Source organism: Trichosurus vulpecula, chromosome 6 (assembly GCF_011100635.1).
Source record: "Trichosurus vulpecula isolate mTriVul1 chromosome 6, mTriVul1.pri, whole genome shotgun sequence".
Classification (NCBI taxonomy): domain Eukaryota; kingdom Metazoa; phylum Chordata; class Mammalia; order Diprotodontia; family Phalangeridae; genus Trichosurus; species Trichosurus vulpecula.
This window is the reverse complement of record NC_050578.1, coordinates 245,446,366-245,472,872: the sequence shown is the minus strand read 5'-3', so window position 1 is coordinate 245,472,872 and position 26,507 is coordinate 245,446,366. Positions and strand designations below refer to the sequence as shown.

The following is a 26,507-nucleotide window of genomic DNA, read 5'->3' as shown; positions in this document are numbered from 1 at the left end:
GGATGGATCAGATAACTATGGCAAACACTTGGTTCAGAGCCTCCTCTGACAGTGCTTATAAATACTCAGAGAATTTCAGACTGGGAGGGGACTTTATGAATCTCCTAGTCCAAGCCTGAACGCATGGCAGCCCAGTGGCTCTCCCATGGACACGTCTCTTGAGTGTCACAGCTGGGACCCTGACTCCCAGACCAGGACGATGGTTCTCTATGGACCTATTTTCCCAGACCATAAGCCCTCAGAGAGCAGGGAAGCATTGGGGTCTTTCCTATAAATCCTGCGCACAGGCAGGTGCCTGCTTCCTATATGTTAAAGGCAGTCCTCCATGGCATCAGGAGAAGGGCAAGTGCCTAAGCAGTCAGTGTCCAGGCTGGTGCTGGACGTCACCTTGTAGTGAGAAGCCACATAGAGCGCCATCAGTCTCTGGAGGAAGGCTTCGGAGGCCTTGTGGTAACAGAAGAGGGTGTCTCGGTTCACGTAGTAGAGCTCGCAGGCCTCAGGGAGCGGGCAGCCCGAGACAATCCTGGTTATGTGCAGGCAGTCAAGACATAGCAGGTCATTCAGCCACTTCTCCACAGGGTCTCCAGGTGCGTAGCGGATCGATTCCTGGAGGGAAACTTCGTGCAGCGTTCGAGCTGCCCCCAGTGAGGAAAAAGAGTTAAAGGCACTCCTGGATGCAAGATGCCCACGCTGCTTCACCCGGAGTGGCTCCACCCTCGTCCTGCAGTGACCGGGCACAGGCACTATGCTCAAGGGGCTTCTCAAAGCCAGGACAGCTCACCGCCCATCAGCCTCAGGAGGGCATTCAGTGTCATGGCCCCCCCATCCCCTCCCAGCTGCCAGGGTGCCTGTGCCCTGGAGTCCCGTTCCTCCTCCCACACTGGCCTGGCCCCCAGGCAGGGAGAAGATGGCATCCCCCTGATGTCTGCTCTGCCCCTTTGGGGACGGTACCTGAGGCCAGCCGGGCAGTGGTGGTGGCCTTGTTCTCTGCCGTGGTGCTCAGCTGGCTCTGCGCACTCTGTTGCCGCAGCTGCTGGATCAGCTTGAGGGACAGCGAGCGGCCAGTTCCCTCATAGCTAGACCAAAGACAGCAGAAACAGCTGAAAGACATGGCCCCTGACCACGCACACACATCCCCACCTGCCAGGGTGAAGAAGAGAACCTCTTCTTTTACTATTTAACCTTAAGACGCAGTGTGGCTGGACCGGCTGGACCACCTGGGCCCCCCACCCCCCCCGGGTTATAACATCCACATCTGGCGCCAGGCAACCTGCCGCCCTTGGCCCCAGAGGGTGCATAGGTGGTCCACCCACCCCTGGCCCTAAAGGGTCTATCCATTCCTGGTCCCAGGTATCCCTTCCACCCCCAGCTTCAGGAGGTGGATAAGTGGTCCATCTACCCCCTGGTCCCAGATGGCCCATCCCTCACTCCTACCCGTTGATGGTGGAAGCCATGAACACGAGGTAGGGTCCAAGCAGGCTTTTCACCAAGGGCAGGGGGATGGCGGCAGCTTCATCAATCACAACGAGCTCGGCCTGTCCCAGCTTCACTGCATCTCCAGGGTGTATATACTGTGAAGAGGACAAAGGAGAGGAGATGTGACCCCGGGGAGCCTGCAGGCCGCTGAGTGACATGGGTCCCCCCCTTCCCAATACCCCCCTCCTTTCTCCTCTGTGTTTACTCTCCTTCTATGCAGCCGTATGACCCGGTCTACTGACTGACCTGGTGGAGGAAGTCTGTCCATCTGGGACAGCATCTCACCCAGTGAAAACCACCTATCCCCGTCCCAACCCTATTCGCTATAGTTTATGCATTTCTTTTCTTCCCCACAGCTATGGACAAGAAAGAAAGAGCCAGGAAGGGGAAGAAACAGGGTCTCATAGAAAAAGCTGCTTTCCTCACTGCATAAATTCCAGGTGGGCAAAGGAAAAAAAAAAAGAAAAAATACCACTATAAAAAAGGACATTTTTACCAATTCATCTAAAGAGGAAAAAGGAAGGACCAGGCCCGAATCCTCTGGGGCGCTCATCCTCTCTGGTCTGCATGAGTACCCTGCTGACAACTGCTCAAGGCAGCTCACAGGGGGATGCCCCTTGCCAGGCCTGCCTCAAGACACCCACCCGAGGGGCCTCTTTCCTGGCTGAGCAGAGGGCAAGCGTCCAGGCAGCGGGAGCTCCCCAGGATTTATAGGGCTTTTGGGAAAGAGTTGTTTAAAATGGAAAAGAAGGAGATATTTGTTGGAAACACATGTTTTTCAAAGGCTTTCCAGGCAATGTTACTGAGCCAGTTACAGAGGGGCCACCTCATACCCTGATGTCAGTCCAACAGAGGAACAAAGGGCCTATTTACTTTAAGCTGGTCAGGATCTCACAAACCCACTAATTCAATTTAAAAGCAGGACAAGACCACAGCTTTTCAAGATGACTAAGGCACGCTCATTAAACGTAAATATTTTCCCTTGGAGGAGGCCAAAAATCTGGGACAGGTTTATCTTAAAACAATACTCTGTGACACGCACTCAGTTACTCGGGGAGTGTCTGACACTAGGAGGAGATGCCACAGGAGCGGTATTGAGGAAGCTGTCTGTGCCGTGGAGGGAACAGCCGAAGTGTTACCTGTATGGTCTGCCGGTGCTCCCGGAACACGTTCACCCGGATCACCGCCTTGTTAAACTCGGGATTCAGCGACTGGATGATCTCATAGTCTAAATGCTCCTGAAATGCAAAGCCAGAGGGAGAATGAAGGCAATGGACAGTAGACGAGAAAGGTCCATAGCAAACGGAGACAGAGCAGCCAGCCCTCAAGCACTCTCCTCACACCTAAACAGCCGGCCTTCAAACCCCAAAGGCCTGGGATCAAGTCTCACTTCTGAGACCTCCCAGCTGTGGGACCCTGCGAAAGGCACTTCACATCTGCCTGCCCCAATCTCCTCCTCTGTAAAACAGGATGGTATTAGCACTGACTGCCCAGGGTTGTTTGCGAGGGTTGGACGAGACAATATGTGTAAAGACTGTGTGTAGCCTTACGTAAATGGTACCTATCACTAACAAGGATGACAAGGAGGACGTGGCAGAAAAGGCACTGGTCTGCGTCCACAAAGGACAGCGCTGAGTCAGGAGCCCTGGCTCCAGGCCCCTCTCCCTCCAATCACAGGCAAAGGCAGGGCCTCCAGGGCTCGCACCCACACCTTCCCTGCTCGCGTCACTCACCTGGTACTGAAGGGCGTCGAAGCCTTTAAAGATGAACTCAAACAGGGTGTGCAGGTTATCCGGGCTGGGGGACGTGACAAAGATGTTGGAGTAACTAGAGACAAGAGAAAAGCACAGTTGGCTGTTTCTTAAACAAGTGCTTCTTCTCCCACTGCCCTCCACAGAAAGGACGACAAACGTTCCCTGTTAAGTCAGACACCAAAACGGGCCTGAGTAGGCTGAAGGGGCAGGAATGGCGAGAGGCCTGGTAAAGGCCTCCAGGTGGGGTGAAGGACAGAGGGGGCCACCGTCCGCCCCTTTTGCAACTCCCATCAGGCAGGCTGTCAAGGAGACGTGGATTCATTCCGTCACCAGATCCTCACCCATAGCTGCATGGGGGACGTAGGGAAGGAGAGATAGAAGCTGGGACCTGGAAGGGCCACAGAGTCATGAGACGGAAAGGGACCTGAATGGCCGGCTCATCCAACCTCTAGCAGACCACGACCCCCAGCTAAAACAGTGAAGATGACACACGGTCATCCAGCCTCGGTCTGAACACTTTTAGGGGAGAGAGAAGAAGGGGCTTTTGATCTGCAATGGGGAAGGGAATAACCAGTCCAGCAACCAACATTTATCCAGTGCCCAGAGTGTGCCAGGCAGGGTAGGGCAGTGGCTAGAGCACCGGGCCTGGAGTCAGGAACTCCTAGGGTCAAGCCCACCTGTAGCCGTATGACCCTGGGTAAGTCACTTTAGCTCAACCAGTGCCTCTACGTCCTCATCCGTAAAATGGGGAACTGGACAGAAATAAAACAGACCCTGCTCTCAGGCAGCTTTTGGGGAAATGACACATGCCCACAAGTAAACAGATGGACAGGGCACGAGGCACCAGCATCCAGGAAGATCGGGGTGGGGAGGGTGTTGGTGTCCGACCAAGCCCTAGGAGGGGGGGGGGCAGCGGGGCAGACAAGGGTGTGACTTGGGCAGAGGCACAGAAGGAGCCCAAGGAGATGAAAGACAAAGGAGCTGCTGGGATTTTGCGCTAAGTGACCATCAGGGTCCCTCTGGGTCAGCCCCGGCACTTTAAAGATGGAGAGACAGAAGGGGAGGGAGGCTCAGGAAGGGAGAACTGATGACCTTCTCAGCCCACTATTCTCTGACTTGTCCCATGTCCCACAGCCAGCCAGGGGCAGGGCTGGGACTCCTAGTCAGGCCTCCCATCTCCAGCCGAGCCTTCCTCCCCCACATTCTGTGTCAGGAGAAAGACAGTAACTTCATGGAGATTTCCTGGCGTTTCTCTCAAACACAGTCCCCTCTGGGGAGGTGACAAAGACAACCCCCTGCACTGTCCAGAGGTCTGCAGAGCTCCCCCACCCCCACGTCTCTGATCATGCCCGACCCCCAAATTTTCATGGCTATGCTGAGCGTGGGACTGTGAGATCTACGGCCAGAGCCGGGTCCTGAGGCCAAAAGCACAGGGTCAGTCTCCTGACAAGAGGTCAGAAGGACGAGGTGCCTCCAGAAAGGGCCTGCCCCACTCACCCTCCCACAGTCAGCGCCAGTCAACTGAAGGATGAGAAACGGAGGCCTATGAACGTGAGAGAACATTAATGCCCTAAGGAAATGGTAAATGTGGGGCCATGGTCTGAGGGAAGGCCGCGGAACCAAGAGATTATGGAGGTACAATGATATGAGTTTGGGACGGGTTCAGAATTCTGGCCATGGCAGTAACCACTCACAACCACAGAGGTCAGACAGTCCTGTGAGATGTGAGCCAACAGGCTGATTTGTTTTTCCTGAGCTGCATATCCTTTTTATATGCGAGGATACTGAGGAGTTACTGGGATGACAGCAATCTTAAAAAATAACAACAATAAAGCCTACCACGGAAACATGAGCAGAGTCCTAATTACAGTCCTGCCCCTAATTAGCTGTGTGAATGACCCCTCTGAGACTCAGTTTCCCGATCAGTAAAAATAAACGCAGCAGCTCCCTTTATGATTAGAGGACCTAGGGATTGTGTCTCTCAGGATGGGAAGGCAATCAGAAAGCATCTTGTCCAACCAGGACCAGGGAAGTAAACAGACAGGCCCAAGATCCCACAGGCAGGGGAGTGCCAAAGGCAGGGCTTCTGGGCTCTGTCTCTAGAGGCCTGCTGGGCAGGACACCCAGTCTAAGTCTTCCCCAGGCGCCTGAAGCTTGTGCTACACTAAAGGCCCCAAGTACAAACAGCCTTCCTGGCTGTATGAACAGCTCATCACCCTTCTCCTGGGCCAAGACAAAGCCCTGGAAGGGGCCAGGGTTTGTGTGCCTCTGGAATGCCAGCAGAGTGCTCCAGGCGTGGGTCTCTCCCGACTTTCTCCATTTCCGTCATGACGGCTCACACAGCCAGCATCGGTCCCATCTCACAGAGGAGTAAAGAGCAGGGAGAGGCCACGCTGTACCCTGAAGACCAAAGGAGGACGACGCTCCAGGTCATCCTTTCCACTCACCCAAAAGCCACTGCCCCAGCAATGGCCAATCCCAGGGCGGCTGACTTCCCTCGCCCTCGAGCAGCTGTGAGCGCCACCGTGCTGCGCAGGGTCTTCTCCGAGATGCCCTCGATGAACTTCAGGACAGCCTTGGCCTACGGAACAGGAAACCAGCCAGTGGATGAGCAGAGACCATAACTTACACCCAGAGCCCAGGCCCGGGGCAACACCAGGGAGAAGAGCCCACCTCCTGGGCCTGGTGACAGGGGCTTGGGGACTTTCCTGCCCCCCAAGGAAAGGAAAAGGCAGGGACAGAAAGAGTGAATGGCTTCATCTGGGGAATGTGCCTTCAACAGGGCTCAGAGACAAGATGATTGTTAATAATAATAATGATTGATGGATCAATAAACTGATAGAGCACCTACTGTGTGCCAGGCCCTGGGCTAAGCGCTGGGGACATAAAGAGGAAAAAGAGCGGCCTGGTCCCTGCCCTCAAGGAGCTTCCGTTCTAACAACGATGATGACAGCTGCATTTACACAGCTTTAACACTGGCAAAGCTTGCACAACAGTGCCGGGAAGCAGGTGCTATGACTGTCTCCATTTTACAGATGAAGAAACTGAGGCAGAGTGAAGTGACTTGCCCAGAGACACACAACTCGCCAGTATCTGAGGCTGGATCTGAACTCAGGTCTTCTGAAGGACAGAATGTGGCAGCTACAAAGCGCCTTCCACAGCCCTCTGAGGCAGGCAGGGCCTGCCCACTTCACAAATGAGGAAACAGAGGTGCAGGGACCCCCAGGCCATCCCCAAGGTCACGCAGCTTCTCCATGGCCACGCCTCCACAGGACTTGGGCCTGACTGAGCAGGCTCTCACTATCGTATCACACAGACATGGGTGTGAATCCTGACTCTGAGTCTCATTAGCCGTGGGACCATGGCCAAGTCAAGGAACCCCAGCCTCAGTTTCTTTACCTGTAAAAGAAGCTGTTGTGAGGACCGAATGAATGTGCCAGGAAGGTGCTTTGGATCCTTTGAATGCTAGAGAAACATCTGCAGCGCCTGGGATGAGGCGCCATGGAAACCCAAGAGGGCACTGGCAGACTGTGTGAAGGGGGCACTGTACAAAGGGACCCGCTGGGCACTCGGGGGCCTTGGCCTCCCTCCCCAGGCCCGGGAAGCCTCACGCTGGGCTCACCTGGTCCAGCGTCTTGCAGCAGTCCACCAACACGCCCACGGGCTGGGTGTCCTGCAGGCTTTCCTTCAGTTCCTTCAGCTCCAGGTCTGAGGGGGAAAGGTCATCGTCCTGCAGGAGAGAGGCCGGTGATGCACGCCCATGACGCAGCCCCAGCCCGCCCCAGCCGCAGAGGCTCCCGCTCACCTGCGTCTTTGGAGGCAGGGCCTGGATGTTGGCTATGTGGCTGGAAATGGGTAGGATGTTGAGCTGGTCATCGATGACGATGCAATTCTTACACGAGGCCAAGGACAGGATGAACCTGGCCAGGAGGAGAAAGAAGCGCCTCAGGCCCCACCCAGCTGGCCGCTTCCCTCAGCCTCCATGTCCTCCGGCAGAGGGAGCCGCACCAAAGGGAAGCTGAGGGGATGCCGGAGCTGCACCGGCCCCAGGCCTGGCTCTGCCACTGACCAGACAGCTCAACTACCCTCTGCCTCAGTGTCCTTGTCTACGACGAGGACAGCAGCAGCCAGCATTTCTAGAAGGCTCCAGGGTTTATGAAGTGCTTTACCAACGCTACATCACTCAATCCTCACAACGACCCTGGGAGTTAGAGGCTATTATCATCCCCACTTTACAGAGGAGGAAACTACGGCAGGCAGAAGTGAAGAGGCTTATCCAGGATCACATAACTACATGTCTAAAGGGGGATTCAAACTTGGGTCTCCCTGACCTCTAGCATTATCCACTGTATCCCTAGCTGCCAAAATGCGGGATGTATGTCTGTTTATGACACAAGATTATTTAGAGGATCAGATGAGACCTTGGACACAGGTTTGGTCACTTTAAGCCCCGTCGGGCAGCCCAGGACCACAGAGAGCTGAGCTGTCTGGGGCACTGAGGGGTCTGGGGACTGTGCCCACGGTTACATAAGCTCTGTGTGTCAGGCGTGGGGCTCGAACCCAGATCTTCCTGCCTAGCTACGATGCCCCAACATCTCTGACTTTCACATTTTGCCTCATTTGAGGCTCCCCAGCAGCCTTGAGAGCTGCCCATTTCACCTGTGTATCTAATAAGGTTCCCACGGGCGCTTTCACCCAAACCACCAATAAACGAGATTGTTCAGTGGTGACCAAGTTATACTAAGTCAAAGAAAGTCACAGAATGTGAGTGCTGGAGGGAACCAGAGATTAGCGTAAGTCAAGGTCACAGAGGCCCAGAGGGACACTCCCTGAATGCCTGTCTCCCTTAGCACACACAGGCTGTCCACCTGTCCATCCGTCCGTCCTCCAGGCATGAAATGCTCTCTCTGCCTTGGCCTCTTGGTATTCCCAGCTCCCTTCGAAGCCTCAGTTCAAATGCCCCCTCTTAGTTTCTGGTCTAAACTCTCCCTTGTTAATTTATATTTAATAGGGAGGCATCGGTGTACAGTGGGGAAAAAGAACAGATGAATCTGTCTTCAGAGGGCCCAGATTTGAATCCTGATGTTCCATTCCCTAATTCAGTCAGAGCCAAGACAACAGCCCAGGTCTCAACTCCCCAAGCCAGACCCCTTCCACTGTCTACGCTGCCCCCATTAATCTGGTAACACTCTCTTATCTTTTTAAAGGATAATCACCTTGATTCCCCCTGTGCCTCTCCTCAAACCAGGTCAAAGCTTCTGGATGGACCCCTTGCCCCCACGAGTCTGCCAAGTGGCGTGGCCCAAAGTCTCACCTCTCATTAAACCGACCCACCACATCCTGATGCGCCTCCGTCCGGTAGCGGGAATGCACATCCTGGAAGGACAAGGAGACATCTGTCAGTGGGTACAGAGAGAGCCTTCCAGGGCCATGGGGCTTTGAGCTTTCCCCTCTCTCTGTTCTCACTGGCACCAGCCCTGTCCTCCTCCCTCCCTCCATCCAGTAGACAACTGCTTGATCAATGCCCTTGTGCAGAGACAGATGCCAGCATTACATCACCCTCCTCCTCAAACACCCTCAGTGGCTCCCTACTGAAGCAAGACCACGCTTTGTCCCTGGCACTCGAGGTCCTCTACATTCTAAGGTAACTCTACCTTTCCAGCCTCATCTCCTATTATCCTCTCTACACCTCCTCTCATGCTCCCAACACAGCCTGGGCTTTCCCACCACATGCATTTGCCTGTGCAAGCCCCTGTGCCCAGGATGCCATCCCTCTCCAAAGGAGGTCTCTGACATTCCAGCTCCAATACTAACTCCTCTAGAATATCCCTAAAGCCCAGGAGATCAGGAACGGCGTTCTTCTTCCAAGCTCACGCAGTCCTTTGTTAGGTAACTAACTCCCTAACAGGCAGAGCGTGCAACAAATGATGCTTATTCTCATTATCTGCGTCTGCATCTTCTCTCCCCACCGGGCCTGAGGGGCAGGGCCTGTGTCCAGGCTGAATGCCCCAACCCCTCACTGAGCTGCGTGCCCAGCATGGTGGTTACGCTGATGGAGGAGAAGAAAATCCTGTCTCCTAAGCATCTACTCAATCAATCAACTCCCAGGCATTTATGAAGGGCCTAATACTCCAGGAGACACAGAAGAGTAGGTTCAAGGGACCTTAATTTTCATGGGGAGACCCTAGCAGCTGGGGGTGGGGGGAGGTGAGGGGAATGTCGACAATGCTAATTTAGCTGGACAGTGGAGTGGGTGAAGGAGAGTCACCTTGTAAAAAACACCTGGACAGGCAGGCTGAAGCCAGGTTGTGAAGGAGGAGTTTTTCTTTGATCCTCAAGGTAATAGGGAGCCATGGAGGCTTGCTGAGCAGGGGAGGAACATGGTCAGATCTGTGCTCTTAGAGTAGTCCCAGGATGGATCAGAGAAGGAAGGGACAGGAGGCAAAGAGACCAGGCAGGAGGAAAGGAAGGCCTTGGGACAGAGGGGACAAAACCTGGTAAGTGACTGACAGTGTGGGCTGCGGGAGAGTGAGTGTGGAGAGGCCCCCAGACGGGCGGGGCCTGGGAGGATGCCGGTACTTGACAGAAGCAAGTCTGCAAGAGGGAGACTTTGGAGGGGAGATGGGACAAGGTCTGTTCTGAAGATGCTGAATGTGAGATGCCTCTGGAGCACCCACTTCAAAACATCCAACAGACAGGAGGTGACGGAGGAAGGAAGCTCGGAGAGCTTGGGGCCGGCTCTGGGGTTTGGGAGTCGTCTGCAGGGAGGTGGTGATTAAGGAGTAACTGCTGAGGAGGTCACAGGACAAGGGAGTCTGGAGACAGAAGAGAGCCCAGGACAGGCCTGGGGATGTCCCCAGTGACAGGGATGATAAGGAAAGGAGATGAAGAAGAGGTGGCCAGACAGGCTGGAGGAGAGTCAGGAGGACGCAGGGCTGGAGCCCGAGTCTGGGCTGAGCTGCCTGGCAAATGCTCCCCCCACCCAGGGCCTCATCCACCCATTTTTAAAAGGTGAAGTCATCAGGCCTCATCACGGTATGAGTGCCTGAGCAGAGGGAGGGCATCCCAGGCCCGTGGGAGCCAGAAATGGCTCAGCACGGGGCTCCCTCACTCCCCATTGGAGCACTGACCACAAGGCCTGCGCCAACACCACAGGCTCACCATGGTCATGGTGTACAGCTGTTTGAGGGAATTCATGGTCCGCAGAAGGATCACAATGATACCGCCCCCTTCCACTGTTTCCACCGTCCTTGCCAGCAGGTTTGGGGTGAGGGCTTCAAAATCCTAAGAAGAGGATCAGACACACAAACACTGCTCATCCAAAACCCCACTGCCTGAAGACTGCAGCAAGAGCCCAGGGCAGCCCCATCTCTAGCCACAGCCCCCCGTCACAGGGCCTGGAAAGGCTCTGTGCACCAGGCACAGCTCAGGCCCTGCCAGCAGCCTGCAAGAGCCCAGGGGCAGCCCAGCACAGAGGGAGGGAGTGGAACACAAAGCTCCACACTGAACTCAATTTAACTGCATGGTCAGCATGTTTCCCCACCAATAAACGTGTTTCAATAAGGTAGGAAGCAACCAACAGTCCACATTAAAGAGCATCTTATTCGCTTCAGGCTGCGGTTTGAGACCTCTTCATCCAAAGTGGTGACTCAGCCTCGGGTCAGGACACACACAAGGATGACGCCAACGGCTAGGGTCAGTGACAATCTCTGGGGCACTCCACTAGAGACCACCCCTCCATGGTGGGATGAAGCCAGCGATGGCCTCTCTTCAGGACTCACCACAACAAGATACTACCAAGCCCCCACCCTCCCAGGGAGTCAAGAGGAAAATATTACATTAAACTCATGAGCTAGGGGGCTCAGTGCATAGAGAGCTGGACCTGGAATCAGGAAGACATGAGCTCAAATCCAGCCTCAGATGTTTACTGGCTGTGTGACCCTGGGCAAGTCACTTAATGTTTGTCTCAGTTTCTTCAACTGTAAAATAGGGGATAAGGATAGTATCTACCTTCCAGTGTCACTGTGAAGATAAAACATTTGTAAAGCACTTTGCAAACCCTCCAGATCTATAGAAGTGCTAGCTCTCTCTGCATCTAACTGTAATGATGTAGATATGTATCACATTATATATGCATAGGTACATATCTACATAGACATATCTACCTACATGTATACCCGTATGAGCATGCTTCTTGTTGGTGTTCCGTCATCGCACTCATGTCTGACTCTGCATGACCCCATTAGGGATTTTCTTGGCAAAGACACTGGAGTGCATAAGTTCCCAAAGTGGGCAATATCACCCCGAGGGGCGCTGGAACAATACAGAGGGATAGTAGCAGCCTCAGGTACAACTGGGGGGCATCGAATAAAACTAAGGGAGCAGTGGAAGCATAAGAAGAAAAATTTGAAAAACCACTCACACATTTCATCTGTTGTGTAACAGAGGTCAAGTTGTAACGATGACATCATTTTCCAAATAAACACACAAAACGCAAGTTACAACTGATCACTGGTCAAGTCTGCTGACAGGTCTTAACAAGCAAGTGTTGGCAGGCAAGTTGTCACACAGTATTATGAAGTCCAGCATGCACTGGCAGGAACATGTATGTGCAATGACTTGTTTACAATACAATACTATACAGTTATGCGGGGCAACATTGCATCACCAAATTTTCAATGCAAGGGAAAAACCACAAATTTACAATAAATTATTAAAGATGTGTCATTTTAAAAAAATCTACATATTTTTTAAAATGACACAAATTTAAAAAAAAGTTAAAGAAAACAGATTTCCAGGAGCATATTGAGTACATTTTTTTTAAAAAAAGGGGTGGCAGGCCAAATAAGTTTGGGAACCTCTGCTGGAGTGGTTTGCCATTTCCTTCTCCAGTTCATTTTAAAGATGAGGAAACTGAGGCAAGCAGGGTTAAATGGCTTGCCAAGGGTCACAAAGCTAGTAAGTGTCTGAGGCTGGATTTGAACTCAAGTCTTCCTGACTCCAGGCCCAGAATTCTACGCCCTATGGTACCATCTAGCTGCTCCATATGCATACATATATGTGTATACATACAAATGTTTCTGCTAAAGAACGTATATTACGTATGCTATCATAAACACTTTGCAAATAGAGGCTACTGCTGCCGCCCTTTGGACAACCACTGCAGGACAAGAGAGCCCACGCTCTCAGAAGAGGCCACACCCTCCTCCCCTCGGGCCTAGGCTAAGTCCTTAGCACAGGACCCATCTCCAAAGGGCTGCTGGGCAGTTACCTGCAGGACGCACATGCCGAAGGTATTGCCCAGGATCTTGTGGGTCTCGTTGTAGTAGCAGTAGCGGATGTTGGTGGCCGCGACAAAGAGCTCAAAGGGGTCGTCCTGCTTGATGTTCAGCGTTCCGCTCTTTATCTTCTTCTGTAATTGCCGCATCCTCTTCTTGCGGTGACTGCGAAGAGAAGCCAGCTTTTGGGAGCGTGCAGAGGGCATCACAGCCTCCAGCCTGACGCTTTTGACGGCCCCAATCACCTCCATTTTACAGAAGAAACAGGTCTGGAAGTGAGGGCGGGAGCTGCCCAGGTCACCACCTACTGAGCAGGATTTGAACACAGACCTCTGCTTGCCTTAGCTTCCCCAACTGTAAAGAGGGGTTAACAACAGAACCTACCTCCCGAGGGCCATGGTGACTCAAATGAGGTATGTTATTCGTGAAGCATTTGGCAAACCTTAGAGCACCCTATAAGCACTAGCTACTGTTGTTCTTCTAACAGTTAGGAGTAGGGAAGCTACAGCCTCGACGCTGCATGCGGCCTTTTAGATCCTCAGGTGCAGCCTTTTGACTGAGTCCAAGTTTTACAAAACAAATCCTTTTATGAAGGGGATTTGTTCTGTGAAGTCTGGATTGGATTCTGTCAAAGGGCTGCACCTGAGGATCTAGAGGGCCACATGCAGCCTCAAGGTCACAGGTTCTCCATCCCTGTTATCTGAAGGTCAAACACCAGGAAATCTAGGAGGCTCCAGGCCTGTGAAACAATTACAAAATTACAAGGATTAGAGAAAAGATGGGGCCAAGCTTACCTGCTGAAACCTAGTTCCTTTTTATAACACCATAACACAGATGGCCTGGCCCTCACAGCTGCTTTAGACAACATGTGGTGGAGTATGACCACCTGCCAAAAGGAAGAGACAGCAGATCGTTAGGATAGGAAACGATGAAAGAAGACCATCTAAGTCATTGGGGGGGGGGGGGGGGGAAGAATGACATCTCTGAAATCCTAAAAAAGCAACACTCGATCAACCAATCAACTAATAAACATTTACTAAGCACCTACTATGTGCCAGGCACTGGGCTACTGGGCAGAGATACAAAAAGAGGCAAAAGATAGTTCCTGCCCCCAAGGAGCTTACAATCTAATGACAGAAGAGAGAAATCTGTTCTCCCTCCTCACCTTCTTGTAGGACTTGCCTGGTTCTAGTGCTCTCCCCCTCCCTAAGTTATTCTGTATTTATATCTCCCCGACAGAATATCCTAGAAAGCAGAGACTGTTATCCTTTCTGCCTCCCTGGTGAGTAGGCCCTTAACAAAGGTTGAGTGACTGATTAGACCTTAGGACTTAATGCCCTTTTCAGAGGGAAGGCTTCCACCAACCCCTTGTAATTCAGTCATAAGCCTAAATGGACCCCAAAGCCACTGATCCCATGAGCTTTACACCACGGGGCAAAGCCTTCCTTGCGCTTCTTTATTCTATGGTTCCATCTTCCACATGAAGTTTATGGAGCCTAACTAGGCTGGGATAAGGATTAGCCAAGTCCTTGTTATTTATGTCTAATGCAAACCTGAGACATAGGAATCAAGTCACTTCCTCTCTTTCTCATCTATACAATGATCTCTAAGGCTCCTTCCGGCTCTACAGCCTGTAAGCCTTACAGAACCAATGGGAACTGAGGCATTTTTCAAGAGCCACCCAGCTATGCAGCTGCAGAAAAAGCACTAGAAACTGGATTCCCCCTGTGCCCCATCCGATTCTCTCCAGATCCAAAGACTATTCACTTGCTCGGGGCAGAAAGTACATTTTGCCATCCAGAAATCTCCCATCACACCCAGGAAGGGCTTGTCTAAGATTCTGCAGGAGGAGGAAGAGGAGGCAGATGCTCCCTACAGTCCTGGATCCTTCCTCCTCTCCACAAGGGACCTTGGACAGCTCTCCCAATGATGCGCTGGCTGGAGGAAGAGCACAAAGGGCGCTTGGGGTCTCACCTGGTCCTTCCCACGGTCCCCCACCAGGACAAAGAGGGACCTCTGCCGCTCTGCCACGCCATTCTCAATGAGGACTCGGATGCGGTTGTCCACCTTCTTCCTCTGCATGGTGAAGGGGGGCACTGAGGAGAAAACAAGCACAAAGGAGACTCTGAGTCGGCCTCTAACAAAACCAGGACTACGCAGAGCGGGAATACGGACCAGCACACGTCTGGTTCCCTAGGGCCGGACCTCCTGGCTCTGCCACCCTGGGGTCTGGTGTTTTAAAACCAAACTAAGGTGTGCAGGGGATCATTTCACCTCTAGCTCCGTAAACTGGGAGGCTCCCCCCAAATTAAGCCCCAAGGGCCCCAGCTACAGCCAAGCCCAGGAGTCTTTGCAATCTGTCTCCCGTGTGCGGTGCCCGGGACTGGACGGGGCTCAGAGAAATGACGAGGTCTCTAGGTCCGGTTATCCCCGCTTTGCAGATGGGGAAACTGAGTCAGGGGGAGGGGCTGGCAAGTACTGGAATGCACAAGTAGAAGCATGGGTCAAGCTTTAGGGAGGTCTGAGTTGAACACAGTGGAACGTGCGTGGGGGCACGCACACACGGTCACGAGTGTCACCCACACGCGTGGGTCTCCACGGGCTTCCAGGAGCAAGAGATGACAAGAAAAGAGTCCCCCGCTCGGCACTGCCCACGTCACTGCTTGGGGGGAGGCTCAGGATGGGGCCAGTTCCTCCAGGGGGGTTAATGAAGCGCCCCCCATCTGTGGGATCCACAAGGGGTCAGCGGCAGGATGGCGGAGGTTAATGGGCGTTAGACAGCTCCGACTCCCCTCCCCCTACCTAACTGGAGCAGGGGGCTGGAGCAGGAAGACCGAGTCCGACTCCCTTACTTTACAGGGGAGGAACCTGACGCATGAGAGGGGGTGTCACAGCTTTACAAGCTCGGCCCTCCCTGGTCATCCCGCGGACACCGCGATCCGTGTGACAAACGGTCCGGTGCCTCTTCCTGCAGCCCGAGCACCTAGCGCAGGGCCAGGCCCCCGTCCCTGGACGCTCCGGGCCCCCACCCCCCACCCCCACAGGGAGGCACCCCGCGTCCTGCCCGACCCCACGCAGCCCCTGGCCTAGTTACCTCTCCGGGCGAATACAGCCCAGCCCTGCGAACTCCGCTTGGGGCAGACGAACAGGAAGCACGTGGAGCAAGCCGCACGTGCGCAGGCGCTACGAGAAAGAAGACCCCGAGCCCTCCGCAGAGGTGAACACGGAGGCGGCCTAAAGCAACAACGCGCAGACCGCGCCTCCTCCTCTGCCCTCGTGAGCAGACGCGCGCAGGTAACACTCGCGGGCCGATGGGGACCTAGCAAGATAGCGTCGCCCTCCAGTGACGTCACGCACTTCTCCAGTAGAGGCGGGGCCCCGACAAGAATTCTTCCTTACTGAGGCTGCGCAGAGCCCGGCGCGGGGAAAGTTTTCTCCTGTCCCGCCTCCGATATTTGCCTTATCTCCGCCGCTCCCCTTTGTTTCTGCTCAGTTTCTCACTCAAAGAACTCCGCCCGTATTTCCACTTTCTTCTCTGCCCTGCTTTAATTTAATCAAACAGGGACATTGGACTTTCTCCCACCTCCCGACCTTTGCACTCGCGATCCCTGAGGTCCCATCCGAGGAGCCGCTGCCATGCTCCTGGGGGTCCCGCAGAGGAATAGCGAGGAGGGCTTCATCGCAGCCCGTGTGGCCTTTACACCAGTCCCTGGGTCCCCCAGCAGGACTGGGTGGGTCCCTAATGACTGCCCCCTCGTCACTGACAGACTCTCGGGCAGCTGGACGTCCAGTGGGCAGCGACCCCGGCTCCCGAGCACGACCCTTTTTGACTGCACAGACGAAGCCGGATTCGTACCCTGGCGCGCTTAAGCCTGGGCGGCCCGGCCCGGGGGCATCCGACCCCCGCACGATCAGCCCTTCTAAAACGCCCTCGGGCTTTTGATGCGGAGGTTCCAGCCTGGAGAAAGGCACGTGACCGATTACTAGGCCATTTGCCCTAATTCTGCTGTTTAGTGGGGCTCCAAGTCCTTGAAGGCTGCAAATCTCACAAATACTACACGGCACCCTGCGAGCGACTGCCCAGGACAAGTTCGAGATGTTCCTCATCCCTCCCTCCCCCCATCAGGCCACACCCACCCTTGCCGCCAGAGTCCGGAATTAAAGTTAACCCGGCAAATTTTTTTTTTAAAGCGAAGTGGGTTCCAAACACCAGATTCCTTGAACACTGGGACCCAAATCACCCGACCTCAATTCCTTTAAGACCCCCAGTCTATCCAGACCGGACGTCTAAGGCCTGTAGTACCGCTGCTTGAATGCTAACACTACATGTTGGGTGGCTTTAAATAGCAACTCAGAGCTCAAAGAGAGGCAGCTATTTTACTGGCCATGGCCTCACAAGGTTTTAATAAGACACTGCATTTACAAGGGTATATTTATCGCTTCTTACTCATCCCTGTCTTCCTTTCTTACAAAGTCTCTGGTTGCTGGAAAACATCTATCTTCTTTCCTCAGAAAGGTCCATCAGGGGTTCCCCCATATACTTACTGCTTTCCGCATTTCCTCAGCAGTTTTCAGGTGACATTTCTGTTAATGAGCTCCAGAGACTCAACTTCAAAATCTCATTACCTGGTTAAATGTTAAAGTCTCTCAGCAACACTGTAGTATGCACAACAGGGACATAAACAGGTTTCCTAAGTTATTACTAAACTGGTTGGAGGACATTTAACCACAAGTTACTATAGTTGAATTCTCCATATTCCTTGAAGGGGAAAAAAAAATCAGGATCCCAGGAAAAAGCCCAGTCCTGACCAATGCATGTCTACCACATTTTTCAATCAAGTAAATAAACCAAATGCTCCACGATCCAGTTAAAGGGCTTGATAGTGCCCATCTACAGCCTATATACCAATATCTGATTCATTAGGAAATCACTCACTTTTAATAAGACATTCTCCTGCTGTAAAAATTTAGTTAGCTAAGATGTCTTTTTTCCATTGTTATTGGTGAATGGGTTACAGCTGAAGAGGGCAGACCCAAGTAGATGCATACTGATGAGTAAAAAATTGGACAGATTTGTCAGGGCAATGTGACCACAACATGTAAAAATAGAAACCAATTCCCACTAACTAGACAATTTTTCCAATTATTAATGTGCAAACTATACTTCAAGAATGATCTTCCTAAAGTTTTTGGGTTCAGAGGCCCTGACAACCAAAATGGGTCTAACAAAGCATTTTCTTAGGCAAAATAGTCTTCTCACATGCCTGTTGAACCCAGTCCTTTCTGGTTTGATAGAATTTGCCAGACCTCAAAATTGGTATAGACCAAAAACACAGGGCTACCACCATGCCACGATGAGGTATCTACATAAAACAGCATGCAATATAAAAATAGCATTGCTGTCAATCTATCCCTTGATGAATGAAGCTTAAAAATCTCTAATGATAAGAATTGGTACATGAATGAAAAAAATCTGTGCAAAAAAAAAAGTGCAAAAGGTGTCTGTCCCGTGTCCCTACCGCCCACTTCCTCCAACCTAAACAGAAAAGCTGTATACATGCACACTGTGCACGTGTATCTGACAGACATCGGAATTCTAATACCATCTCACATTCTCATTCTCTTCTAGCTGATCAACTGGGGTTCTGGATCCCTGAGGGAAGACAGAAAGCACTATTTCATCATGGTATGTGCCCTCAATCTTATTCAAAAACAAACCCTGTGAAGGCACCTTCTCATACAGGCAGCAAGTTGTTCTCCATGGGAATAATGTTAGGTATTACGTTACATATGGATTGCCTAATAAAATCCACTCTGTTTATCAGCACTTATATATGGTTGTGGTACATCCTTGCCAGATATGATTTAATTAGGGGAGAAAACTGGCCAAGAAGCCTTTCTTGCTTATGAAAGTAAACAGATAACCCTTCCAATAAGATGTACCACAACCAAAAATGAGAAAAGACAGGAACTTATTTTATTTTAAAATAAACATTGAAGACACCCCCCGCCCTTTCAACCCCAGCCCCTTTACAAAACTTCTGAATGTGGAATGTTCTCAAGAGTCCTTCAATAGCCTATCACTTTAGTAGATTACAAGGTCAGCAAAAGTCCAGTTTTCTAACAATGAGTGTTTTAAGAATAGTTTCAAAAATTAAAGTAACTGAAAACCTACTCGTCCAATTACTGAGCTGAAGGCTGAAAATAAAATCCAGTTTCTGGACTACAAGTATCATTAACTTAGCAGCCTTTGCTTAATACATGGGATTAATTCAACAGGAAGCCAAAGTGGGATGCAACAGCAAGCAGCAGAGAAGTCCACAGGCACGTCGAAGTACAGCTAGCACTCCAACTGCGCACAGGAGATGCACCAAGATGGCATGAGAAAAGCTAAGTCACCACCGCCCTGGGCTCCTCCAGGAAGCCTGGGGGATTCCTCATGTAACGGAAGAGATCACTATTGTGGGCAAGACCAATGTCTTGAGGAAGAAAGAACTGAACTCCATTGATGTGGATCATTCAAGAGAAAGCAGTAAATGCAGGTACACAACAAAAGCTGTAGGAAAACCTCAGTGGAATAGAAGATAACTGAAACTTCAAAGAGAAAATGCACAACTATAGGATCTCAACCGGGTATGTCAGCTGCTCAACACCAGTGTTCCAGGATACAATTTTTATAAACACGTTTTATTTGTTTTAATTATACCATTTGAACTGAAACTGCTGGCTGTCATTTCCCTTAAAAGGGGAAATCGATCCAAACACATACTGGTGCTTTTCAAAAGATAGCAATTAAAAGGGCGGCAGCGGCAGGCATTTGATATCTTTTTCTTTTAAAAACCTTCAGGCTGCAGAGAGACATGTGACCAAAAGTGTTATGATTCTCCATTAGAGATTTCCATCAGTACCTGTACCAATTATTTAGATGACAATACAGCAAGGTCAAGTATTAGTGACAGACAATGTGCATGTCATAAGGAATGATAAACATATAGTACCAATCCTTACAAAAGTCATTGCTATCAAAGAAACTGTTAAATGTGTTCCAAAAGGTATCTAAATACTTCACATTAAATACAGAAGCGGCCATCCAGATTACATCCCATATTTGTTGCAGATTTTTTTAAAGTGCCAATCAAAGCCTAATTTTGCATTTTGGCTTTGTCTTGTACAATATCAGCTGTTACAAAGCAATTTATGTGTATATATTTTTAACCACAGTAGTTTGGCCTGGTGATGAATGGTGCTGTATCAAAAGTAGTCAGCCTTATTTGTGTAATTAGGGACCCATGCATCTTTTAGTATGCATCTAAACGTTCATTGCTCCAATTTAAACCAGAAAAAGCTGTGAAATGCAGTTGCTCTGCCAAACCACACTTCACTCTTTCCATCTTCCTTTCATGGGAAATATTTTAGTTTTTGTCAATTACCATCGAAACAACAACTAGGGCTGATTTGCCGATTTTATCCAATGTGAAAAATGAGTCAATCTTGCTTTTTCCAAGCCACTTCAATCAAATAACCATGGAGATCTGATCACCCCGAAAGTGTATGTGTTTTGCTTTGCTCCTAAGCAAGGGTGAGGAATCTGAGTATCATGTGCAAGGCTCAAGATGACGCTTAGGACAGAACATGCAGAGTAAAGATCGTTTCCTTCCATATCCAGGTAACATAAAGCTGACAACTCTAGTCCTGTCTTTATGGGGTGAAAACAGTCCCTTTACCAATGAGTTTCCTGAAAGGGAGAACAAATAGATAATAACTCTTCTGGTAACATGTTATGGGACACTGGCCAGTGTGTTTTTGGCGTTTTAAACATAATCCTGTGAACCAGTTTAATTCACTTGCTGAGTGTTCATTGGTGGCATCCCTCGGTTGGGTCTTGGGGGCCCTCCACGACCTGTAAAACAAAACAAAATGGGCTTTGAGGTCTCTCCCCCATACTTGTATTTCAATTTCTTCAAGACAAAATTCCAAAAGACAGACACAGGCATGAAATGCCAGGCCTAGGGCTAGAAGCCCATACCTCAAGCCCTTCTCCATGTATTGAAGATTCCTCTTTTATAGATTGCCCTGCACATGTTTACTCAAGGCTCTTCAGCTCAACTGATCACTGATATTAAGTTCATTTCACCAAAAAAATAAAAACAAAGCAAATAAATACTTTCCAAATATAAACACCAAAAAGGAAAGATATTACCTTTTAAGAAGAAAATACAGTCACTGCATTGTGGTGCAACAAGACTGCAAACCTAAGTTCTGTGCTATTACAATCAGGACCAGGATTGTTTAATTCAAGTTCTTTTAATTCGTTTAGCTAACTAGGTCCTAGTTATTGAACACCCCAAGTTAGAGGAAAAGAAAATAATCCATTTGCAAGTATAAATACCCTTGTGGCATACTTACCCACCGGGCATGGCTACCCCAGTAATTTTCAACTTATCTCTTCTTTCCAAAACATGTTTTACAATAGAACTAAACCATTTTCACCAATGACTATATTATTCTTCCGAACATACGGGACACATGTCAATCAAAGTGGACCATGTTCATCTTTTCTGCCTTGAGGCTCTTGCTCTCAACTCATTCTGGAGCTCACCAGACCAATCCCCCAAAGACTAAATGCAACCAGTTCTGTTCTCTGAAGCCTTCCAGAACCATTGAGCCCCTACCACCAAGCTGGAAAGTGATCCTGAGACATGGTCCTCATCACCCACTCATCTGTAAACTCCCTTTGAGAAGGTCTATCAGAAAGAAGGGCAGACTTTTAAAGCACAAGCCCAAAGTTCAAATCTTCACTTTGTCACATAATAGTAAAGCCTGATATTTATGTCAGATTTGCTAAGGTTTGCCCAGTGCTTGGCAGACCTCTCATTTTAAGTTCATAATAATGCCAACATGTATGGCGGGCATTCCTTTAATTTTAAAGCTAAGAAAACTGAGGTATTAAGGGACCAGCCCACAATCATCGAGCTACTAGAGTGACAGGACCCAGCGTTCCACATCAGGTCCTCCTCATTACAAGACCACTCAACAGGACCACCGTGCTTCTCAATAGCTGTGTTACTATGGGCAAGACATTTAACCCCCTGGGTCTCTAAAAGAAAGGAAAAATGGCCCTGCACTGCCTATCCCTCACAGTGAGGATGTGAGGAAAATTATTCGTTAAGCTTAAACCACTATGAGCTTGCTTGTACTATTTTTGTAACCAGCGGATTATATGCAGTGGGTACTTGTTAAATGAAGATGACTACTATCGCCCATCACCCATCTCTCTACCAAGGGAAAGGAATCTCTGAGCATCAAAGTCCAACCTTTGTACTTACAAATGAAGGAGGCAAGGGAGGGCGCCCCTACGAGCGGCAGTGCAGGGGTTAAATGGCCCGCCCTACATCACACGAGTGGCAAGTATCACCAGTGGGATTTGAATCCAGGTCCTCTAACCCTAGAACCAGTGCTTACCACTGTACCACACTGCTTCATCTTAGTGATCAGATGACGCCCTTCCCCAAAACCAAGAATGGCATGTTAGGGTCTTCAAAATCAGTAGGACTGTTAACAAAATAGATAATCTACAAAACAAGGAACAAATTCTCCCGGCTTTCAAAAAGGGAACTAAAATTCTCTATATATCACCAAAAAAACCTCTCTAAAACAGCATGTTTTGTATGAGAATCTACCCTTAAAGAATCAAGAGTAACTACGTTTCAGGTTTGTATCACGAGCAGCCTTCAAAATTGAGTTCCTTATATAAAAAAAGCTACCCCAAATGATTCTCAGAATTTTTATAGAATTAATGTACAAATAAAAGGGAGGTTCTGTTCACAAATACATAATTTCATATAAAAATGTTATTTAATGACCTTGACAGGAGTTTATATGATCATGTACTGCAAGCACAAAAAATGCCATTATAAACCAACATGAAAGCATCATGAGTAAAAAAACTGATTGGAAGAGAGAATGTTCAAGATTTGGATCCTTAAGTCCTAGAATTTTTAAGATAGAGGTTGGGCTCAGCAGTGGGCATAAACCAATGGAGAAAACAACAAGCATGTGGTCATCCAGCCTTGTATAAAAGAGGAATCTACCACTTTTTCCCTAGGAAGGGGACATAACTCTTCTGCATTGTTCCAGTTTTAGGCAGGCCTCACCTTTCCACATTTTAGTTCTCGCAGGGTATATTGTCAAGCAGCAAGGAAATCTGGGCCAGGGAAGGGACAAAGACCAGAGTAATAAGCACTCAGCAACTCAGGTCCACTACGATATCCTAGTTCTTGTCCAAGTAGGCCAAGTTAAGTCACTTTACTATGATTAAGCAGTACCTCCTTTCCAAATACATGGAAAGAATACATGGATAAACATATGTTAAGTGACGACTAGGTACTACACTACACTGTGCTGAATGCTAGGTATACCAAGAAAGGCAAAAGACAGTCCCTGCCCTCAAAGAGATTACTTAGGGTCTTTCCACTAGGCCAAACAACACTAGTTTCTTCAACCTGTCTTTAGGACCCCATTATCCTGGGAGCCCTTACCCAGTATCCTACATATGGAGCTTGTCAGAGAATCTGAGTTATAAAATATCAAGAGCCCATCTAGAACGATAATCTACAGCATTTGCATTGAATGGTCCCGAAAAGAGGAGGAGCTCACTACTTAACTTCCCCATACCATTTTGAGAGAATTCTAATTGTTTTTTCATTTCTCTTCTGGAATCAGGCCTAAACATGCTTCCCCAAATTTCATCCAATGCCCCTGGATTCCAAAGTCAACCTTGTAGCTATTAATAGGTCTGTTGCTAAAAAGTCTGCATATAAAAATCATCTTTAAAATAAAGCAAACCTTACACCTATTATAATGTACTTCTGTAGCTATTTAAAGAGATCCTCTGGTGAATCCTTTTATAAAATGTCAAGTTTATCTAGCCCACTATAAAGCCTCATTTTACAGATCAGTAATATTCCAACTTTCCTTGCTTAATACTATTTTTTAAAAGAAATGGACTAAATGAAAACATCTTGCTAAAACAATTCAAATATTATATAATGTTAAATTGATTTGATAAATAAGCATGCACATAATTGTGCTTTTTGCTTACAATATACTCCCTAGCAACTAATCTATGGGACTGAAATCTATGGCACTAAACATGGGGCTCTCTGGGCACCAGTTTCCTTATCTTCACAATGACCAGGTTAGTTTAAATCTTGAATGTCACTTCTAACTCAAAGTAATAAACCCTCAACCTTTTTTAAAATAACATAATCCTATATCTGGTGAGGATGGATTTTATTCTGAAAACAAATTTAACTGCAGATAAGGAACAGTCAAGGCACTCTAGTGGAAAACTGTTACATGTCCATTCCTCTACATTACCTCGAGGGGCTCCCCGTGGTCCACTCTGCCCAGATCCTCTCTTGAAGTTTTGCTGATATCCATCCTAAATGACAAAAAACCAAAACAAAACAATAACACACTCAAAATGTTGGGCAAAATCAAACACATAAATACAACAAGTCATTTTCCTAAAATTACCTTTGAAGTTTAAGAAGAAAGCAAACACATTTTTCCTTATTTTTTTCAAGATTCATTGCCCTCAACCCCTTTGTGTACTACCCCCCCCCAAAAAAATAGCTGAAAATGGTCTTTTTACAAAGGTCTTACACTAAGAGAAAGCATACATTCAAACACATTATCTTTAAGATTACTTTCTACTTTAATCTTATGATTTTTTAGAAATTCACTGAAGAGACCAAGTATCCTAAATAGATTCAGAAATTGGTTCTTCAAATAGTAGCTTCAACAACTGCTGGTGTAATGTTACATAGAAACATTATGTGTTAAAATAAACTCTCCTTGTGTGGTAAACTAAAAATAAAGAAATCTAAAAAAAAAAAAGAAAAGAACATTAAAAATAAATAGTAAATTTAAAAAAAAAAAAAGATAAGGAAGCTGAGAGGTTAAATGTCTTGCCTTAGGCAGGATTCAAACTCAGTTTTTCCTGTCTCCAGATGCAGTTCTCTTTACTGTGCCACCTACCTGTCCCACTTACTAAGCAAATGAGGAAGTCACATAACCTCTCAGCCTCAGTTTACTTATCTGAAAGATGGGAATAGTAAATAGTTACAGTGCTCTTTCTAGGTTTTTACAGGGTTCAAATGATATGGTTTGTGTGAAGTGCTATATAGTAAGGTTAGCTGTGATCAGAGGTATGCTGGAAAGCTGATGATCAAATTGTTCAGTATGAGCAATGACAGCTCAGAAATGATTGAATGCTACATTTATTGTTTTGTTGATTGTCAAGACCAAGAAAGTGATGGAGAAAATATTAATGATACAAACTGAAAGTGTGTCATACATAGAGAGCCATTTAAGTTTTCAGTGTGAATATCTGCATCTCAAAAACCATCAAATGCTACAAATCAGGGCTTGATTTATTTTTATTGATTGTGGAGACAAGAAAGCAATGGACAGAACTCCCTGGTTATGATTCTAAGGGCTCTTGGCTTGATACGGTGGAAAGTGCATTGATTCTGGAGTCAGAAGTTCTGGGCAAGATAGGCCTCAGTTATCCCTCTGTAGAATGAGGGATTAGGATGGGATGGCCCCCAAGGTCTCTTCATTCTCTAGATTTGTGATCTAATAATCCTATTGTGTGGTATTTCAAAGGACATCTTCAAACTGATAGAGACAATGTCATCTACTTGTTACAACTGGAGACGAGGAATTCTCATGGGATCTCCCTCCTCCTGCCCATTTTCCTCACATGGGAGTAGGAAGGATGGAGGAAAGGAGGACCCCTCCAATGTCAGACAGCCTGGCTCCTGGAAGGGAAGTGTAGGGGACTCGTGGCAAGTGGCCACACACAAAGCCATTGCCTTATTGCTAAGACTGCCCTTGCATGGCATTTTTTTTTTTTTTGAGAAGGGCTGTGAGCAAGACTAACTCATTAGGTGCTCTCATGTCTTGAAAATAGCATGAACCAGGAAAGCATAAAGTCTTGTTACTAGGACAGCTGGTAGCCTTGACATCTGTTTACTTATTTATTAATTGAACTTTACGTATTCATCTTCCCTTGAGCTCAAAAAGTTCTTTCAAGGACTTTGAAAGAGAGAATATTCTCCAAATGTTATAAGCTCTCAGGAAGAGGGCATGCAGGCAGAAGTCAAAGGGTGTGGGGAGTTGGGAAGCAGAGAAGGGAGCAGGAGAGGAAAGCAAAGGACAAAGAGCAGCTGTAGGAAACTGGACATAGAATGGTAAAGGCCAGGCCCAAGGGTTATTTGCTAGGCTGAATGTGATCCTTTTTCTGGTTCAGTAGATGCTGAGACCCATTGTTGGGAAAGGGAGCAGGAACAGGGAAGAATTCTGTGTACTTTTTTATATTAGTTACTTTGCTTAATGTTTTCAATGAATGTCAATGTCATGGAAATTTGCACCTGCTGATGTGCCCCATTTTAAGAATGCTTGATATATAAAAATTTGAATTTACAAAAAGAGGTTTCCATCAGGAGATGCTTTTTCATGTTAATAAAATATGCTATTTCTCCCCCCCCCCAAAAAAATAAACTCTCTTGCCTGGAATTGTTTCTTTGCATTTAAAAAAATATATACAATTTGTCTCTCTAAATAACAAAAGCAGAGAAATATTTAGCTCTGTAGTCTTCCCTATGTAATTATCTATCCTGTCATTATTGTAATTAATTTAGTTTTTAGCATAGTAAAACATGTTTACTCACCCGCTGGTAATTGGAGTAGTCTCGTGGAGCATTGAACTGGGATTGCGTGTAACCACTATTTGGAGTGTTAGAAAATGAAGAGCGGTAGCCATCATAGCCTCCTAAAAAGATAAAAGAAAAATATTTATACTCAAGAGATTTTAAATATTTGTCCAAAGATTTGTATCAGAAAATGAGGTATGGAGACAGGGTACGAGGAAGGCAGGGTAAGGTAAAGATTACTGATAAGACAATTCCCCCCCAAACTCTTTATCAGAAAA

The 26,507-nt window shown here is 48.3% G+C and overlaps 2 protein-coding genes across 3 annotated transcripts in view; both read right to left on the bottom strand.

Moving 5' to 3' along the window:
* Positions 1-15,807, bottom strand: part of NAT10 (N-acetyltransferase 10) — a 28,885-nt gene extending 13,078 nt beyond the window's left edge. Inside the window, exons 1-14 of the mRNA XM_036764397.1 lie at positions 15,603-15,807; positions 14,483-14,604; positions 13,303-13,394; positions 12,502-12,673; positions 10,392-10,514; positions 8,545-8,606; positions 7,036-7,150; positions 6,853-6,960; positions 5,678-5,811; positions 3,210-3,303; positions 2,616-2,714; positions 1,435-1,571; positions 952-1,076; positions 388-635 (exon numbers count right to left, since the gene is read on the bottom strand). Of these exons, the coding sequence (XP_036620292.1) occupies positions 388-635; positions 952-1,076; positions 1,435-1,571; positions 2,616-2,714; positions 3,210-3,303; positions 5,678-5,811; positions 6,853-6,960; positions 7,036-7,150; positions 8,545-8,606; positions 10,392-10,514; positions 12,502-12,673; positions 13,303-13,394; positions 14,483-14,590 (1,617 nt within the window). The 5' untranslated portion in view covers positions 14,591-14,604; positions 15,603-15,807. The remainder of the gene's footprint in view (positions 1-387; positions 636-951; positions 1,077-1,434; positions 1,572-2,615; positions 2,715-3,209; positions 3,304-5,677; positions 5,812-6,852; positions 6,961-7,035; positions 7,151-8,544; positions 8,607-10,391; positions 10,515-12,501; positions 12,674-13,302; positions 13,395-14,482; positions 14,605-15,602) is intronic.
* A 3,359-nt stretch (positions 15,808-19,166) lies between these two features.
* CAPRIN1 (cell cycle associated protein 1) overlaps positions 19,167-26,507 on the bottom strand; it is a 46,338-nt gene continuing 38,997 nt past the window's right edge. For both annotated transcript variants that reach the window (XM_036765649.1, XM_036765650.1), the window contains 3 exons: positions 26,248-26,348; positions 23,888-23,951; positions 19,167-20,408 (listed from right to left, as the gene is read on the bottom strand). In XM_036765649.1, the coding sequence (XP_036621544.1) occupies positions 20,344-20,408; positions 23,888-23,951; positions 26,248-26,348 (230 nt within the window). In that variant the 3' untranslated portion in view covers positions 19,167-20,343. The remainder of the gene's footprint in view (positions 20,409-23,887; positions 23,952-26,247; positions 26,349-26,507) is intronic.